Here is a 15,932-nt window from a genome sequence, read left to right as displayed (position 1 = left end):
GAAAAGAGATTGAATTCTCTTTTTTAAAGATTTTTTAAAAGTAATCTCTACACCCAACATGGGGTGCGAACCCATAACCCCAACATGGAGAGTTGCATGTTCCACCTACTGAGCCAGCCAGGCACCCCTGGAGTGATGGAATTCTTAATCACTGGATTCCCAGTGCCTAACGCTGTGCTCATAAGTGTTTATTGAACTGCTCTGAAATCCACACCAACAGTTCATGTTTTCTCTCCCAGGGGGTTTGCATTTTTAAGAGAATTTCTTGAAGAAAGTAGAGCTTAACTAAAAAGAATAAAGAGTAGTAAGAATAAGGTAGGGATCGCATTAGGTAGGAAGGATATTTGCAACACTGAAGACTTCCAGGTTCCTCTGTAGGTGAACACTCTGCCAAGCTGCTTAGTACCTTCATTAAAGCACAGGACTGTCTTCAAGATTTTAGCTAGCAGGGGCTCCTGGGTGGCTCAGTGGGTTAAAGCCTCTGCCTTTGGCTCGGGTCGTGATCCCAGGATCCTGGGATCGAGCCCAGCGGAGAGCCTGCTTCCTCCTCTGTCTCTGCCTGCCTCTCTGCCTACTTGTGGTCTCTGTCTGTCAAATAAATAAATAAAAATATTTAAATAATTTTTAAAAAAGATTTTAGCTAGCATTGTACCCTATTGGTCCAGACTTTCCTCAGCCCCTGCAAAAATCCATATATCTTGAAGCTCCATGCAGGTTCCCAATGAAATTGCAAACACCAAAAACCCGGAGAGCCACAGAGAAAATTGTACAACAGGAAGATGATCCAATTTCTGGAGATTTACTAAAATCCACGTTTTCTGAAAACTGATTATGTTGATCATAATATTTAATATTACACACTCTTGGGTTCCTGTAAGTTGAGGACAGAATATCTCTCTGCAGACTTCTTAGTACTTACAGCAGATCGTATTTTCAAAAATTCCCATCATCGTATTTCCAATTGCACCTGTTCTTCCAGAACTTGCCACTCCCTCATCAAAGGGTGGCATCTGTGTTCCCTCTCCCCCTTGAACCTCATTGGACCCTTGTGACTACCTTAAAGAATACAATGTGGCAATAAAGACTGCAAAACTTGTGAAACCCTGTCATAAAAGACAATCTAGTTCCTGCCTGACTCACTCTCACACTCTTGCTGTCCACTCATTTTGGAGCCCTGAGCTACCATGTAAAAAATCTAGACCACAGTGAGATATCACATCACACCTGTTAGAAAGGCTATCGTCAGAAAGACATGAGACAACAAATGTGGACGAGCCTGTGGAAAAAAAGGAGCCCTCATGCACTGTTGGTGGGAATGTAAATTGATACCACCACTATGGAAAACGGTGCAGAGGTCCGTCAGAAAATTAAAAATAGAACTACCACATGATCCAGAGGTTCTACTTGTGGGTATTTATCCAAAGAAAGTGAAAACAGGATCTCAAAGATATATCTTCATTCCCATATTTATTGCAGCATTATTCACAATAGCCAAGGTAGGGAAACAAGTGTCTGTCAACAAATAACTAGATAAAGAAAGTATGATATACATATATACACAGAGAGAGAGACTGAGATATATAGATACAGTTATACACACACATACAATGGGCCATCCAGCCATGAGAAAGAAGGAAATCCTGCCATTTGCAACAGCATTGATGGATCTCAAGATCCCATAAGTCTGTGAAATAAGTCAGGCAGAGAAAGACAAATACCATATGACCTCACTTACATGTGGGATCTAAAACAGCTGAACTTGTGGAAACAGAGAGTAGAATGTTGGTTTCCAGGAGCTGAGCGGTGAGGGCAATAGGGATGTGCTGGTACACAAACTTGCAGTTACAAGACAAATACATTCTGGGACTCTAATGCACAGTGTTGTCATTAGGATAATAATTCTGTGCCATATATTTGAAAGTTGCTAAGAGAGTAGATCTTAAATGAGGTCACCACAAAGAGAGGAATGGTGATTATGTGACATAATGGAGGTATCAGTTAACACTAAGGTGTTAATCATACTGCAGGATCAAATCAACACAGCATATACCTTAAGCTTACATAATGTTATATGTCAATTATATCGCAATAAAGCTGAGCCAGTCTTTTTTTTTTAAGATTTTATTTTTTGACAGACAGAAATCACAAGTAGGGAGAGAGGCAGGCAGGGGCGGAGGAAGCAGGCTCCCTGCTGAGCAGAGAGCCCGATGCAGGGCTCAATTCTAGGACCCTGGGATCATGACCTGAGCTGAAGGCAAAGGCTTTAACCCACTGAGCCACCTAGGCACCCCAAGCTGAGCCATTCTTAAAAAGAAATCCATCTACCTTGAAGCTGCCATGCTGGAGAAACCACAGAGAGACACATAGCCATAGAGACAAATACCAGAGGAGCCACAGGGGTTTTTTTTAGTGTTCCCAGCCCAAATACCATGCACCTGAATGAATGAGTCTTCCAATTATTTTATTCCCAGCCACCATCTTATGCTAAACACGCGAGACACTCCCAAAGAAGAACCACCTAGCTGAGCCTGATCAATGCCTGCATCTATGAGATAACAACACAGTGATTTATATTACTTTAAGCTACTAAGTTTAAGTGTGATTTCTTCCATAACAAGAGATAACCAGAAGAATATTTATACTATAATGATTGCCTTAGGTAGAGTATGAAAAGATGTGTCCCAAGTATTCACAAATCTACACCAAAGAAAATGCTCAGTTATTATACATGTTTGTATATGAAAACAAGCCTTACAATGCAAGCATTCTGATTCCATTTAACACAGAAGGATCACATTCAACCCATTCGCTTCCAATGAACAGAATGTGTGGATCCGCCATTGGAGAACTCTAAAAAAATCAATTATACCAGGTAAATTGAGGAAGAGCACCAGAATTTGAAATAAAACAACAGGCAGTGTGTTTACAATTTTTTCCCTCCAGTAGCCACTGGACTGAACTCAAGGCAGTCCAAACCCAGAAGGGGGACAGTGACATGGACAGGGAAGGCACCAGGAAAAGCAGAAAATAGACCTCCCAAGGTTCAGAGAGAGTAGAGAAGTACACCAATTTTTCTTTTTTCCATTCTCTCACACCCTAGCTAATAGGCAATCCCTCATTGCAGCTGAGTCAACAGTAACAATGGAGGGAGCAGCGCCATCGAGGACCTAAAATGTTGAGGGAAGTGGTGGGGGAGGAACCTTCCTTTCTGGTTTAGAATAGTCATGTTCCCAAGTCAGTGAGGGCAGATGCCCATTGATGTATGGTTTTTTCTCTCTGGTCCTCCTGTTGCTTGCCTCCAGACATAGGTGAAGTCGCAGGAAGTAGATGGGAGAGAGAAGTAAATACTTGGATTTTGGGGCACCTGGGTGGCTTAGTGGGTTAAGCCTCTGCCTTTGGCTCAGGTCATGATCTCAGGGTCCTGGGATCGAGCCCGCATCAGGCTCTCTGCTCAGCAGGGAGCCTGCTCCCCTCCCCCACCCCGCCAGCCTCTCTACCTAATTGTGATCTTTCTCTCTGTCAAATAAATAAATAAAATCTTTTAGAAAAAAACACCTCAGGTTTCTTGCCAAAGGATTGAAAGGGGAACTCCAAGGAACTGCAAAGTTCCAGGGAGATCTTGGAGAGGAAGCAACTTGGGAAAACAACCTTGTAGAGTTGTTTATGAGCTCCTAGGTTCACCCTCACCTGCATGTGCATTTGCAGTGTCATCATAAACTTGACTGGAAAAAGATCCACTACCAAATGCATTCAGGTTTAGACAAAATTCATTTCCTTGCAGCAGTATCACCAAGGGCCCTGGACTTTTGCTGGCTGTCCATTGGAGGCCACCCTCGGGTATAAGAAACCATCTTTAATTTCTAGAAGCTGGCTGAAGTTCTTTGCCATGTGGGCTTCTTCAACATGGCCGCTTACTTTATCAATCCAACAAAGATGATCTCTCATGCTGATCTGCTAAGAGAGGCTTACATAATGTGACATAATTACGGAAGCGGCATTTCATTATCTTTGCCATATAACATAACTTAATCGAGATCATGACGTCCCATCACCTTCTACTGGTTAAAAACATGTCCCCGGTCTTGACCCCATTCAATGGGAGATGATTACAAAAAAGTATGAGCATCAGGGGTTGAGTTCATTGGGACTCACCTTCTCAGGGACCGCCCACCACACAATTCTGGATGCATCTAATAATAGAGCTTTAAAATACATGAAGCAAAAGCTGACAGGAATGAAAGGAAAAATAAGCATTATACACAATTAGAGTTGGAGACTTTAATACTCTTCAAGTAAGAGCTAGAACTAACAGACAGAAAATCAATAAGGATATAGAAGATCTGAACAACACCATCAACCAGCTGGATCTAATTGACATTTATATAACATTTCACTCAACAACAGCAGGATACATGTTGTCTTTAAGTGCACATGAAACGAAAGTCTGAAATCAGTCTCACTGGGCTAAAGTCAAGGTGTCTGCAGAGCTGGCTCCTTTTGGAGGCTCTAGAAAAGAATCCATTTCCTTGCCTTTTCCACTTATGGAGCTGTATTACTTGCCTTATGGCTCCTTCCTCCATCTTTTTTTTAAAAGATTTTATTTATCTTTAGATAGATAAAGAGAGAGAGAACAAGAGAGAGCATGAGCAGGTGGTGGTGGAGAGGGACAGAGAGGGACAGAGGGAGAGGGAGAGGGAGAAGTAGACTCCCCACTGAGCAAGGAGCCCAATGCAGAGCTCGATCTCAGGACTTGATCCCAGGACCCTGAGATCATCATCTGAGCTGAAGACAGATGCTTAACTAAATGAGAGCCACCCAGGTGCAACCCCTCCTCTTTTTTTAAGCCTCCATCTACTTTTTAAAGACATTTATTTATTTATTTATTTATTTATTTATTTATTTGACAGAACGAGAGAAAGAGAAATCACACAAGCAGGGGGAGCTTCAGGCAGACGGAGAAGGAGAAGCAGGCTCCCCACTGAGCAGGAAACCTGATTCGGGCCTCAGTCCCTGGATCCTGGGATCCTGACCTGAGCCAAAGACAAACATTTAACGGACTGAGCCACCCAGGCATCCCAGCCTCCATCTCTTATTTAAGACTTTATTTGAGGGGGGATAAGGGGCAGAGGGAGAGGAAGAGAATCTCAAGCAAACTCCTCACTGAGCACTGAACCTGATGCAGGGCTTGATCGTTTGACTCTGAGATCATGACTTGAGCTGAAACCAAGAATGGGATGCTTAACCAGCTGAGCCATCTAGGTGACCCTCCTTCTTCCATCTTCAAAACCAGCAGTGTAGCCACTTGCTTCCATTGTCACATCTCCTAATTTCTCCTTTGACCTTTTTGCCTCCCCTTTTTAAACTCTTGTGATTACATTTAGGGCTTACTCAGACAATCCAAGTAATCACCCCTTCTCAAGATCTTTAACTTAATCACATTTGCAAGGTACCTTTTACCATTAAAGTAATATAATCACAGATTCTGGAATTTAGGATATAGATGTCTCTTGAGAGGCCGTAATTCAGCATACTACATATACTTACTGCAGCATACTACATACTGCATATACTTACTGCAGCATACTACATATACTAACTGGGGCACTTAATTTCAGCTCAGGTTATGCTCTCAGGGTCTTGAGATCATGAGATCTTGAGATCAAGACCCCATTCGGCTCCATGCTCAGTACACAATCTGCTTTTCCCTCTCCCTCTCCCTCTCCCTCTCACTCTTCTCCTCCTCCTGCTCTTTCTCACTCTTTCATAGATAGATAGGTGAATAAATAAATAAATAAATAAAATCTTTTAAACAAAAGAAAAGAAATTGAACTTGTCAGAAACATTACAAAAAAGAATTCTACAGGCCCAGGTGGTTTCACTGGCGTATCCCACCAAACATGTTATGAAGAAATAACACCAATTCCACACAAACCCTTCTAGAAAATACAAGAGAGTGAGCCATTATTTTTTTTTTCGTAACTGAGTTTTTATTGGTTGTTCTGAGGATCAGTACAGACATTTCAATTTGTACACAATTCCTAACGTACGTACCAAAAATCTAAAAAAAATCACGTAGTTGTGATTCTTTTCTAAAAGTAATTCCAGTGACCTTCCAGCTTAAAATTTGGAGACAATTTTTCCTTAACAGTGTATCAAGTACCAATAGATTCAAATGCTGATACACTGTTAATAGTGTTAAGTCCCATTAATTCACAATTTAATATCATATACACTACATACTCAAATTTTCAATCTTGCACAGCACATTAACAGAGTTACTAGGAAAACTGGACTACCACAACCAAGATGTTACAGAGCGCACAAGAATTCTGACAGGGAGAGCCAAGATCTAGGAGTGGTTTTCTTTAGGCAACAATTCTACCAAAACAACATGGGAAAAGGAGTAATTTAAAATATTCAAGACATATTAAATGCACAACTGACTCCAAATTGCCGTTTAGTATGCTTGGTATTACAGGATATAAAAACTACCCCATCTATGGAATGTTGAGCTGACACCCAAGACAATCAAAGCCTCCCACATTCAATATCCCACTATTTTCTGGTTGTACCAAAAAATAAACAACCAGCAAATGATTTCACCTCTTAAAAAAAAGCATTTACACTTAAAAAAATGGGATGAGGTGGGATTCCCTCCTTCTTAAAAATGTTTCTAGAGCTACTAAAAAACTTGCATTTACAAAATAGTTGATAAAAATATTCCTCTGGATTGTACAAGAAGGGAGACAGGGACCACTGATAAGACATGGTATGTGATATTAATCAGACTTGGCTTCTTTCTCTCCTGCTTCATCGGATGCTGGACTCTCCTCATTTTTAGTTTCTCCGTTTTCTGCAGGTAAGTCTTCTTTCGTTTCTTGGTTAGCCACTTCAGCCTGTTTTCCCTTTGCTCCTCTTTTCCCCTTTGTTTGCACTTTTTTGTCTGAAGATCTATCCTTGGCTGCCGCCTTCTTGGGCTTCGCTTCCACTTTGGCAGGCGCGGGCTTCGCGGACAACCGCGCCGACCTCCTCTTGGGCTCCTCCTTCGCCGCGCCCTCGGCGGAGCTCACCTTCCTCTTGGGCATCGTGGCGGCGGGGCGGGCGCGTGCCGGGTGCCTGCGGGCCGCGGCGCGCCGAGAGCCTTCGCGAAGCTGGGCTGCCTGGCCGCTGCCCCTCCTCCCGCCGCCCGAGCTGCTCGAGAGTGAGCCATTATTTTATGAGGTTAATACTACCCTGATATCAAAACCCAGGATTTCAAGAAAAGAAAGCTACAAGCCAATATCTCTCATGAATTTAGACACAAAAATCCCCAAGAAAATATTAGCAGATTGAATCTAACAATGTATCAAAAGAAGTATGGAGTGCCTGGGTGGCTCAGTTGGTTATTTAAGCATCTGACTCTTGGTTTCAGCTCAGGTCATAATCTCAGCATTGTCAGATTGAGCTGCCTGTCAGCCTCCATGCTCAGGGGAAGTCTGCTTCAGATTCTCTCCATCTGCTGCTGCCGCTACTTGCATGTGCATGCTCTCTCTCTCTCTCTCTCAAATAAATAAAATCTTGGGGAAAAAAGAGGTATACACCACAACTGAGCGGTGTTCATCCTGAGACTGCAAGGCTGGTTCAATGTGAGGCAATCAGTCAATGCAATCAACCATACCAACTGTCTAAAGAAACAAACAAACAAAAAAAGCACATGATAGTGTTAATGCAGAGAAAGCATTTGACAAATTCAACATCCACTCATGATAATACCTATGAACAAAATAAGAATAAAAGGGACTTCCTTAACCTGATAAAGAGCTCATAAAAAAACACTGCAGCTAGTATCATTCTTAAGATTAAAGACTGAATTCTTTCCCCTAAGATGAGGGGAAAAAAGCAGGAAAGTCCACTATCATCACTCCCATTCAACACTGTATTAGAACTCCAAGCCAGTGCAATAAGGCAGGAAAGATCAATAAAAGGCATACATGTAGCAAAAATCACAGTATGTAAATTTAAATGGAATATTGGGGCAGATGAAAAACAAAAAAATCAGAAGGAACACAAAGGAAAGGAAGGAAAAGGGAGTTTTCGAATGATATTAGAAAATCTCTCCTATTTATGGGAGATGTAATCATACATGATATGATTTCCTACTTAGAAAATCCCAAGGAATCTATAAAATCCTAGAACTAACTAAGTGAAGTTAAGCGAGGTCTCAGGATCCAATGTCAGCACACAAAAATCAATCATATTTTATATATTAGCAATGTACAATTTGAGATGAAATCTTTTAAATATGTAATTCACAATAGTAGACAAGGAAATACTTAGAGATAAATTTGACAAAACATGTACTATATGCTGAAAACTACAAAACACTCATGAAAGAAATCAAAGAAGAACTAGATAAATGGAGAGACCTACCAAGTTCATGGACTAAAAGACTAACCCTAGAAAACGTGTTAATTTTCTCCAAAGTGATGTACAGATTTAATGCAACTCCTATCAAAATCCCAGCAGAGGGGCGCCTGGGTGGCTCAGTGGGTTAAAGCCTCTGCCTTCGGCTCAGGTCATGGTCTCAGGGTCCTGGGATCGAGTCCCGCATAGGGCTCCCTGCTCAGCAGGGGGCCTGCTTCTCTCCCTCCCCTCTCTCTGCCTGCGTCTCTGCCTACTTGTGATCTCTGTCTGTCAAATAAATAAATAAGTAAAATCTTAAAAAAAAATCCCAGCAGAATTTTTTGTAAATCTAGACAAGGGAAATCGAACATGAATAGGAAGGTCAAAGTAACTAGGATAGCCAGAACAATTTTTAAAAAGAAGAGTAAAATTGAAGACCTCATACTACTCAATTTAATACTCACTATAGAGCCTCAAAGTGTGAAGCAATCAAGACAGGATGGTATTGGTGAAGGAATAGATACATAGATCAATGTAACAGAAGAGAGTCCACAGACTTGTGTACACACAAATACGGTCAGTTGATTTTTGACAAAAGTGCAAAAGCAATTCAATGGGGGAAAGTACATTTAAAAAAAATAGAATAATTAGAGGTTTATATGCAAACAATAAACTCAATTGAAAAATGAACAAAAGACTTCCACAGGCAAGAGGATATGTGGATGACAAATAATGATGTGAAAAGAGTTAACATCATTAGCCACTTAGGAGAAGAAAAATCAATACCATGATTACAACCTACTAGAATGTCTTAAATGAAAATATTGACAATACCAAGCACAGGTCAGAATGCAGACTATTCTAGCCACTGCGGAGAACAGTTGGGCAGTTCCTTATAAAATTAACATGTATTTACCCATAAGAGCAAGCACGCCCCACTCATAGGTATATATCCAAGAGAAATGACCTGTTTATACAAAAACCAGTATATGAGTGTTAACATCAGCTTTATTTACACAGGTTTCCCCTGCTATCCAAAACTAGAGCATTTCTATGAGAACTTTATAAGCTGAAATGACATGAAGTGAACAAACAGTTGTTATTAATTTATATGGAAAAAATTTTTTGAGCATTCTCAGACACAAAGAAATAACCTCTCTTAGGTTTTTCTGGTATCTTACAACACATTTCACTAATGGATGTACAGAATAAATCGAGATCAAGCACAGATGCTCATAGATCCAGTTCAAAGGTCCAGTGGCTGGATGCTGAGATGCTGAGTGTAGTTCCCAGGGAAGGACTTTGGCGGGGCCATTCTTGCTGCTCCTCGGGGCGGGGGGCCAGTTTCCCCGACAATGGCTCCCTCCAAAACAAACCCTGAATGCTATATTTTGCTTTTCATTTTTTTTCCCATAAAAGTGAAAATCCTCTTTGGATTTCTTTCTGTTAGCGAAAACAGGCACTATTGTAGGCCCGCCATAAAAGTGAAATCGCTTGACGAGAACTTTGGAAAAGCAGGAGATACCTGTACTGGCCCCAAACTGGAAACAACCCAAATTTCCTTCAATGGGCAAAAGAATAAACAAACTCTAGCGCATCGTTACGATAGAATGTTATTCCACCATGAAAAGGAATGAGCAGTTGACATACATAACAATTTGAGTGAATCACAAAGGTGTGATGCGGAGTGAAAGTTAGTCCCAAAGCTCGTATGCCGTCTGATTCCATTTATATGACATTCTGAAAAAGACAAAACAAAAGTCATGGAAAACAGATCAGTAGTTGGCGGGGGTGCGTGAGAGAGGGAAGGTGTAATTAGAAAGGGAGAGCACGAGGGAGGTTTTGGGGGGTGACAAAACTGTGCTGCTTCCTGATTGTGGTGGTCGTTATGGGACTCTGTGCGTGTGTGAAATTCAGACCGCTCTACAAGACTGGTGCTCTAACCCCTGAGCTATGGAGCCTCAGCCAGATAACTGCACATTTAAAAAATACATTTTACTGGATGTTAATTTGAGTGATTTCTCCCCAAAATATTTTTTTGAGATTTTCTTTGTTTAATTTGGGGGGTGGTGCACGAGCTCACAAAAGCACGGAGAGGAGCAGAACCGGGTAAGGGCATAAGTAGAGCCCCATGCTGAGCAGGCAGCCCAATGTGGGGCTCGATCTCATGACCCTGAGATCATGACCTGAGCTGAAATCAAGAATCGGACGCTTCACCAACTGAACCCCTTGGGCGCCCCTCCCAATGTATCTGCAACATAAACCCAGATAGTTGGGGATGCGGGTGATAGAAGAATGGGACACCAACTAGGGAGCATGGTGTACCCCAGGGAGTGGAAGATCATAGGCTGTATAGACAGAGAATGAGGGGTTTGCTAAATGCTCGGGGGCCAGGGGTGTGGAAGCTGGAACTGTGGTGGGGTATACTTTTCGGTTCTACCGATGGGAGGCTGTTATGGGAGAGTGGAAGGCAACAAGAGGGGCTGAGGGCTTCCTTCCATACTCCTGCTATTTCTAACTGCTTTGCCCCACCAGCAGTGGTTTGCTCCAGCCTCCAGTTTCATTTAGATCCTTCCAGAACCTGCTTCGGCAGCAGCAACCTAGCCTCTTAGAATGCCCCAAAATCAATTCCATTGGGCCTCTCCTCTGACTGCTCAGGTTCCGGTAACCCCACCTCTTCCCTATTGTGTTCCTAGCCCTAGCAATAGTGGCTGCTTCTTGCTAGTATTCTCTCTGGATTAGCTCACAGTTGCCCCTACTCCCCCCACCCTCAAGTAAATAAATCTTTAAAAAAATAATAAAAATAAAAAATAAATAAAACCAGAGGACAACCAGGGGTATGGCTGAGTTTCTTGTGTTTGTTTTGCCTCTGTTTGGAATTGTGCCTGCATTTTGAGGATAAAATAAAAATTCTTAAGTGTGGTGCCTAAGGCCTCTGGTAGATGTTGCTAGTGATCTGCCACACGTCCAATTCCCTTCTCCTTCTGAACACAGGGACTTTTTCAGTTTTTGTTTCCCTGAAGCTTGTGGTGGTTCTATGACACGCGTTGGCCAGTGAAATGAAGGAAATAATGAGCATCACTTCTGGGCAGAAGTATTTGAGAGCAGGTGCATGATTTTCTGTGTTGTCTTCCCTTGCAGGGGTGAATCCTGAAGGCTCAGGTTGAGATGGGAATATTATAAGACAGAAGAGCCCATGTATGACATATAGTCTAGAGGCAGATTTTTTTTTTTAAACTTTGGGGTTGTTGTCACAGTAAAAGCTCACCTGTCATTAAAATCAAAATGACAAGAAATACCAAGTGTTGGTGAGGATGTGGCGAAAAAGAAACCCCAGTGCGCTGTTGGAGGGAATGTAAATTGGTGCAACCACAGTGGAAAAGAGTATGGAGGTTCCACACAAAATTAAAAGTGGAAATACCATATGATCTAAAAATCCCTCTACTGGGTATTTACCCAAAGAAAACAAAAACACTAATTCGAAATGATATATGCATCCCTATGGAAGCAGCCCAAGTGTGCACCCATAGATGAATGGATAAAGAAAACACACACACACACACACACACACACACACAGGAATATTATGCAGTCATAAAAAGGATGAGATCATGCCATTTGAGACAACATGGATGGAGTCAGAGAATATAATGCTAAGTGAAATAAGCCAGAATGAGAAACACAACTACCATTTGAGTCCACTTCTAAGTGGCTCTTTAAAAAAAAAATGAATAGGCAAACAAAAAGCAGAATCAGATCTGTAACAAATTGATGATTGCCAGAGGGGAGGAAGGCGGGGGTGGGCAAAATGGGTGAAGGGGAGAGGGAGCTCCAGGCCTCCAGTTATGGAATGAGTAAGTCAAAGGGATAAGAGGCACAGAGTAAGGAATATGGTCAGTTGCCTTAATAGTATCATAACAGGACAGGGACGCCTGGGTGGCTCAGTTGGTTAAGCAGCTGCCTTCGGCTCAGGTCATGATCCCAGCGTCCTGGGATCAAGTCCCACATGGGGCTCCTTGCTTGGCGGGGAGCCTGCTTCTCCCTCTGCCTCTGCCTGCCTCTCTGTCTGCCTGTGCTCGCTCTCTCTCCCTCTCTCTGACAAATAAAAAAAAATCTAAAAAAAAAAATAGTATCACAACAGGACAGAGTGTAGCTATGGCCTTAATAGTGTCATAACATGACAGAGGGTAGCTACGATGTCTACACTTGGATGAACCTGTCAAGTCACTAAGTTGTACACCTGAAACTAATGTAACATCGTGTATCAACTATACTCAAAAAATTTTTTTAAAAAACTAAGCTTGTCCTGACTAGTACACTTGTGATTTCCCCCTGCCTATCTCTCTCGATTCATCTCTGGTGATGGCCCCTACTCTCTCACCTTCCCTTTCAGGGAAGTGTGAAGAAATCCCAATACCTCTGGGCTATTGCGTAGGCCTCCTCTTTTTGTAGTACTGATCATTTTGCCCGGCACCTGTTTTTAGTTGTTGAAAGCCCAGTTCAGACACTACCCACTCCAGAAAGCCTCCTTAATCTAGGTTATGTCTGTTTTCTGATATTTTCCTCCAAATACCCTGAGTATACTTACATATGAGACCGTTCCCACATTGCATCATGTTACCTGATTATTTGCTGGTGTCCCCACTTTTCATTACACTCTTTGGAAGCAGGGGATGTCTTTCTGTTGTCCTTGTTGCTGTTGTATTTTTTTAATATATTTATTTATTTGACAGAGAGAAGGATCACAATTAGGCAGAGAGGCAGGCAGAGAAAGGGGGAAAGCAGGCTCCCCACTGGGCAGGGAGCCCGATGTGGGGCTCAATCCCAGGACCTTGAGACCATTACCCGAGCTGAAGGCAGAGGCTTAACCCACTGAGCCACCCAGGTGCCCTTGTTGTATTTTTTTTTATTGTTGCTTTTTGTGTTTGTCTTAGGTCCTGCCACCCAATATGTTGAGCACAACACTTGGTCCATAGTGGATGTTCAAAGACATCTGTTGAATATTCAACGTATATTAATAAAACAGAGGTCATTTTTTGTAATGTTTAGCTAGATACCTGCAATGCCATTTAACTGGAAGTTGTTTTGTGACTTCTGTATGTTTCTAAGGTACCTCTTATAGATTCTTGATCATCTACTTTGCTTAGAATTCATATCTTCTCTCATTTATCATTTGCTTTTATCTACTGTCTTTTCTGCCCCATCTTACTTTTGCAGCTCTGTTTCTATGGACAATCAGTTGCCAAGAACCACTTACGATCTTTGTTGGTAAATATATATAGCTAAATTTCAGTCCAGTCCTGGAAAACAGAAAGGGTTTAAATATCTTTTATATATTTAATGCTATAATAATCCTGTAATATGTTCCAAATTAAATAAAATATACATTTAAATATAGCATAATAGGTTTGGGCTTTTTTTTCCCCCAGCTATTTTATCATCTTCAAATCAGAGTGCTTCATTCTTTTTTCTATTTCCCAGGACCAAAAATCCCTCCCAATTCAATTTCAAAATGAAGATTCTCTGGAACAAAAGCAAAGTCATTTCTAGGCACTCCTAGTTTTGTTTTATGTTTCTCATTATCCACACTGAGATTCCCCTAAATGTGAGTCATTTAAGCAAAGCATTGGGAAACCTCGAGATTCCTTTTTAATTATCTTCGAGTAATCTGAAAATATTTAAGCACATACTGGAGAAAATGCCCTTATTAGCAAGATGTTTTAAAATCACAAAGACCTTGCTAGGAGTGCAAGACAGTCTTTAAAGCATTTATTAACAGCTCAGGTTTGTCCCTTCTAGCTGTCTGCTTCCGTCTCACAACATTAAGCAAAATGTAGGTATTGCATTTTCTTAAGTTCTTTTTTAGCATCCACATTGACCATGGGGATGAAGAGATGATCCTTTTCTTTAAGCAACAGGGGCAGAAAGAGCCGGGAAGACCCAGGCACTCTTGCTTTCATGCCTGTATGAAGTTGAACAGATTGTATTTCTGATTCGGGAGCCATGTTAGAAAAGTGCTGTCTTAGACTCTAGTCGGAGGTTGGCCACAATCTAGCCCTCTGCAGAAGCATCCTCCTTCTCTCCACGGCAGCTGTAATTTTTCCCTCTGATGGGTCTCGGGAAACTGATCACTGAAAAGGAGCGCAGCGGGTTCATTAGATATACTTTTGCTGGAAGTAGCAGAACACCTGTCTCCCCGTGGCTGAAACAAATAGGCATTTCTCTTTCTCGTGTAACAGGAGTGCTCTCTGTAAGAAGAGGCTAGGGTAGACTTGAGGCCTCAAGGATGTAAGGACTGGATTGCTGCACGGCTGAGCATTTGTGATGGCAAGACTGGTACAACCATCAGGCCTACCATCAGGGCAAGAAAAGGTGGAAGGACCCCCCTTCTGCCCAGCAGTTTCTGCTTACATCTCATGGCCCGGAGCTTGGCGGCTACAAGAGAGGCTGGGAAGATAAGGGACAGGTTTGTCATGGTTGGCTGAGGGCAGTTGTGAGCCTCAGAAGGGCACCTTGCTGCTTCAAAGAAAATAGAGGATACGTTAGCTATGGGGAAGGATACATAGACCAAGGTCTTGGTACTCATACCAACGTCTGTCTCAGCAAGAATACTCAGAACACCATAGACCCAAGTACAAGGCATCCGATATTTGCTGGGGCCTTGGTTCAGAATGGGGGCTGGAGTGGGGGCGGAGTGGGGGGCCGGGGACTGAACCTGCTAAGAAGATTCTCCTCTTGCATTCAGCCACAAAAGGGAACGAGTGCAAACACGTGCTACAGTGTGGATGGACTTTGAAAACACAATGCTAAGTGTGAGAAGCCAGACACATGTGGTACGATTTCATTCATATGAATTATGCAGAATAGATGAATCTGTAGAGACAGAACCACACATCTGTGGTTACCAGGGACTGGGGGAAATGGGGACTAGAGAGTAGCTGCTTAACGAATTCCTTTTGGGGGTGATGAAAATGTTTTGGAACCAGAGAGAGGTGATGGATGCCCAATACTGTGAACATACTGAATGCCCCTGGATTGTTCACTTGAAAATGGTTCATTATAAATAAATAAATAAATAAATAAATAAAGGTTAATTTGGTATTTTGTGCATTTCTCTTGACTTCTGGAAAAAATGAAGACCAACTTTGTGCAAATAATCCTTATACAGGGTTTATTCTTCAGCTCCCACAAGCAGAGTAGTTTCAGTAAGTGCCACTTACTTGCAACGAAGGCAGAGATAATTAACTAGTCAGCCTGCAATATCTCCTTCTATCCTTTTCTTTCTTAGTAAGTGAAACCTTGTCAATGTGCCCAGCTTAAAAAAGGAAAGACAAAAACAAAAACAAAAACAAACAAAAAAAAAACCCCTACATTTCCCAGCCTCCCTTGCAGCGAGCTATGGCCATGGGACTAAGGTCTGTTCAGTGAAATGTGAGTGGGAGCATTGGGTGGGTCTTCCAGGTAGGATCCTTAACAATGTATGGCGTTTCGTCCCTCCTCTTTTACTTTCTTTCTTCTGGCCTGGAAAACAGACTTGAGGGCTGGAGCAC

General features: G+C 42.0%; 1 protein-coding gene across 1 annotated transcript; it reads right to left on the bottom strand.

Moving 5' to 3' along the window:
• Window positions 1–5,964: 5,964 nt before the first annotated feature.
• LOC122896330 (non-histone chromosomal protein HMG-14-like) lies at window positions 5,965–7,166 on the bottom strand. Its single transcript, XM_044234422.1, has one exon. The coding sequence runs from the start codon at window positions 7,083–7,085 to the stop codon at window positions 6,780–6,782; it is 306 nt and encodes a 101-aa protein (XP_044090357.1). The 5' UTR covers window positions 7,086–7,166; the 3' UTR covers window positions 5,965–6,779.
• Between the last annotated feature and the right edge of the window lie 8,766 nt (window positions 7,167–15,932).

This window comes from Neovison vison, chromosome X, assembly GCF_020171115.1.
Source record: "Neovison vison isolate M4711 chromosome X, ASM_NN_V1, whole genome shotgun sequence".
Taxonomy (NCBI): domain Eukaryota; kingdom Metazoa; phylum Chordata; class Mammalia; order Carnivora; family Mustelidae; genus Neogale; species Neogale vison.
The sequence above is the reverse complement of the archived record's forward strand: the minus strand, read 5'-3'. Positions and strand labels throughout refer to the sequence as shown.